This window comes from Mya arenaria, chromosome 16 (genome assembly GCF_026914265.1).
Source record: "Mya arenaria isolate MELC-2E11 chromosome 16, ASM2691426v1".
Classification (NCBI taxonomy): domain Eukaryota; kingdom Metazoa; phylum Mollusca; class Bivalvia; order Myida; family Myidae; genus Mya; species Mya arenaria.
Genome location: NC_069137.1, coordinates 10,187,760 through 10,191,219, shown reverse-complemented (window position 1 = coordinate 10,191,219; position 3,460 = coordinate 10,187,760). Strand labels below are relative to the sequence as shown.

At 32.9% G+C, this 3,460-nt stretch overlaps 1 protein-coding gene across 2 annotated transcripts; it reads left to right on the top strand.

The window, feature by feature from the left end:
* The first annotated feature begins 76 nt into the window (after positions 1-76).
* Positions 77-2,996, top strand: LOC128222308 (uncharacterized). Of its 2 annotated transcripts, none has more exons than XM_052931281.1 (5): positions 77-251; positions 613-810; positions 1,280-1,319; positions 1,468-1,581; positions 1,669-2,996. In XM_052931281.1, exons 1-5 carry the CDS (start codon positions 216-218, stop codon positions 2,082-2,084), a joined length of 804 nt encoding a protein of 267 aa, XP_052787241.1. In that variant the 5' UTR covers positions 77-215; the 3' UTR covers positions 2,085-2,996. The 2 variants fall into 2 exon arrangements, with proteins under 2 accessions (XP_052787241.1, XP_052787240.1); XM_052931280.1 differs by having other exon boundaries at positions 79-251; positions 520-810.
* The last annotated feature ends 464 nt before the right edge of the window (positions 2,997-3,460 follow it).

Genomic DNA, 3,460 nt, shown 5'->3' with positions numbered 1-3,460 from the left:
CTGTCATAGAACAAATAACAAATAAGTTTATATTTAATATGCAATTAGTTTTCCACTGATTGTCGAATTCTAATCGGTCTTCTTAACCTCTTAACTTAGATTGACTACAGAGGACACTAATCCTGCCAGATATCATTAGCCCTGAGTTCAATAACATCTTGCATACATACAAGCAGAGGACCAGCCGCAAACACCTTTACTAAGCTCAGGGCATAATGACTGACGGTCCCAAGCCCGCAGGAAAGGAGAGGGTACGTTACTTTATAACTTATTGTTGAACTGCGGTGTTTTTGTTATATACTTATACAACTTATCTGGAATGTTAACTTTAGGCAAAAGTTATTGTTGTTTTGTAGTAATATTATTAATCTGGAATATTGAGGCAAAAGCTGAATGTAAGCTAAAAGAATGCATATTGTATTGTAACTTGCAACGATGAAATTTGAAACAAATCATGGCACATATCGACTACATTCGGGTTTGTTTAAAGTGATGTTCACAAATTGTTACTTTTTTCAGGGGTCCATTAAATGCATTATCATTCATTTAGAAGGACTAGCTGATATTTGTATACTAGCGACCGCCATTCTAACGTTGGTATTCCTTGTTCAGATAATAGTCTGGGCTGCTTTAAGACCATCTTTAGAAATGCCTCAAGAAAGCTTAACATGCATTCCTTGCGCCACAATGAAGTCCTCTGCTAACACAAACCTAGGGCCAGAAGCTGCTGGTCGTTCTGCTATCAAACAAAGAGACGATGGGATGTGTTGCGGACCTGTTAAAAGCATTGCTCCGATATTTTTGCAAACGGTAAATCATTTAGTACATAGTTTAATAAAGCAAACCAAAAATTTACGACCAAAGCACATGACATTATCAAATTTTCCTATGCTACAAAATATAAAAAAAATAACTTCAAACTAAAAAATATGCATTTAAACACAACAAATTTGATGTTAAACGTAACGCAGAAATTATCGTCAAAACAATTGCAAACCGAATGTTTCGTCAAAAACTGTATAAACATTTCGTGCACACCAAAACTGCTACACTGCTTCCCTGAAACTGCTACACTGGTTTCAACTTGACCTTTTTGACTTTTTGAAGATAATATAGTGTGTCGATGCTATAGTTTTATTCAACTTAAACATAGCAGGGTTTTATCAAGAATAAATTGTTTTTTTACTTGACTCGTCTTCAATTTTCAAACTCAGACATATTTACAAGTTTGTGTATTGCCGGTCATTTACTAATACTTACACTTAATATTACTCTTTAGGAAATGACAGCTCAGTATTACTACGGCAGTTCAGGTCAAAGTAAGTATAAGTTGAGTTTTTTGCCAATAGATGCAAATGCGGATCCATAAACAATGGATGCCTTGCTCATAAAGTACATACTTGGTGTATGAAAATTTCTCATATCCATCAATTGCACATATTGTAATGTATTTGTTACATAATACAGGTCTCATTGACATAGCAGAAGAGTATGCTGCCTGTGAGAGAGTTACAAACGACAAGCAACCCATTGCTAAAGCAGTTGGAATTGTGGAGTTCAAACCCAGCTACATTGTAGATGGTAAGAATAAAGAACAATATATAAGAACTCATTTGATATTTGTTTCCTCTATATCGGATATATTGTTTAATTGAATTGCAATTTCAGGTCATCACAAGGTCCTGTGGAACAAAAACGGTCGAACCTTTTACACAAAACACTGTGTCCACTTGGAACTCGAAGGTGAAATATTTGTACGACAGCCTGGCTACTACATCGTTTCTTCGCAGCTGAATCTTCGGCAACAAAATGAGACTCGTCCACCGAAAAATGAAACCAGAGAAAAGACTTTCATTCATCATGTTGATCTACTTTCCCACAAATATGGAACGACTGGTGTCCTGATGCAAACCAAAAAATCAATTGAAGTAAATGATTGTTATTTAACAAGTTTCCTGTCAGCGGTTTTCAAGCTGAACAAAAATGACCGGCTCTCTGTGTCTGTTTCAAATCCTGAATTGTTAGACATTGATAATTGCAATGATCATTTTCTGGTTTATTACACTTATGATTTGCCATTCTAAAAAATGATTCAATTACGTTTGATTTAAAGATTGACATTGATTAGCAGTATCCATTTTTAGCTGCAACTCAACGCTCCCATAATAATAAAATCAATAATTATAATAACAATAATGCTACAGCGAGTACTAACCATTCTTGAACAAGAAAAACTGAATCTTATCGTGTTTCGTTTAAGTTATAAACTAGTAAGTCATTAGGTGTATTTTATAGCTTGGAAAGCTATTTAAATCAGTGCTATCATGAATAAAGAATGAAATACAATTTCAGAATTTTTTTGACAAATAGGTTGCGTTTTTTTAAAGTTAGTTGGTATGTTCGACAGTAGAGTCAATTGATTTACATTTCGTCAATATTCATACAAATATATAAACATATCCCATTGCCGTATTTTAAGTTACTCAATATTCATACAAATACATACACATATCCCATTGCCGTATTTTAAGTTACTCAATATTCATACAAATACATAAGCATATCCCATTGCCGTATTTTAAGTTACTCAATATTCATACAAATACATAAACATATCCCATTGCCGTATTTTAAGTTACTCAATATTCATACAAATACATAAGCATATCCCATTGCCGTATATTAAGTTACTCAATATTCATACATATACATAAACATAACCCATTGCCGTATTTTAAGTTACTCAATATTCATACAAATACATAAACATATCCCATTGCCGTATTTTAAGTTACTCAATATTCCAACATATACATAAACATACCCCATTGCCGTATTTTAAGTTACTCAGTATTCATACAAATACATAAACATATCCCATTGCCGTATTTTAAGTTACTCAATATTCATACAAATACATAAACATATCCCATTGCCGTATTTTAAGTTACTCAATAATCATACAAATACATAAACATATCCCATTGCCGTATTTTAAGTTAGACTTTTATCTGTCCCACACCTACAATTTATTGTTTCACGAAGTGTCTAATAAAGCACTTAGCGTCATACAGCCAAACTCGAGGAAACACCCGTGCTACCACTGCACTTTCATGAATTTTGTATAAAATTATTCATTGTAATGTTGTATATACATGTTATATCCATTACTGTTTAAGGTCACTCGTTTTCCTTATCAACTTTTATGTATGTATTGAGAACAACTGTACGTTTCATACTAATATTCTCATATAACAAGCTTACTTTTTGAATTGTTGGTGTGTTTCATTTTGTTCGTTTTCCCATGTATTTGCTTACTTATTGTTTCAACAGCTTTTGTGTTCAATTGATAGACATATTCCTAGATTCCATAGATGATTGGTTGTTGTTGGTTTTCGTAAGTTTTGTTTTTGTTCTGTTCAGGCTTTTTATCAAAATATAGATAAGATGATTCTTTGAA

Bases quoted from the DNA above. Each gene is read 5' to 3' on its own strand.
- LOC128222308 (XM_052931280.1), top strand. From the start codon at position 216: ATGACTGACGGTCCCAAGCCCGCAGGAAAGGAGAGG. The intron at 811-1,279 runs GTAAATCATTTA...ATTACTCTTTAG, and splicing joins CTCCGATATTTTTGCAAACG to GAAATGACAGCTCAGTATTA. The intron at 1,582-1,668 runs GTAAGAATAAAG...TTGCAATTTCAG, and splicing joins ACCCAGCTACATTGTAGATG to GTCATCACAAGGTCCTGTGG.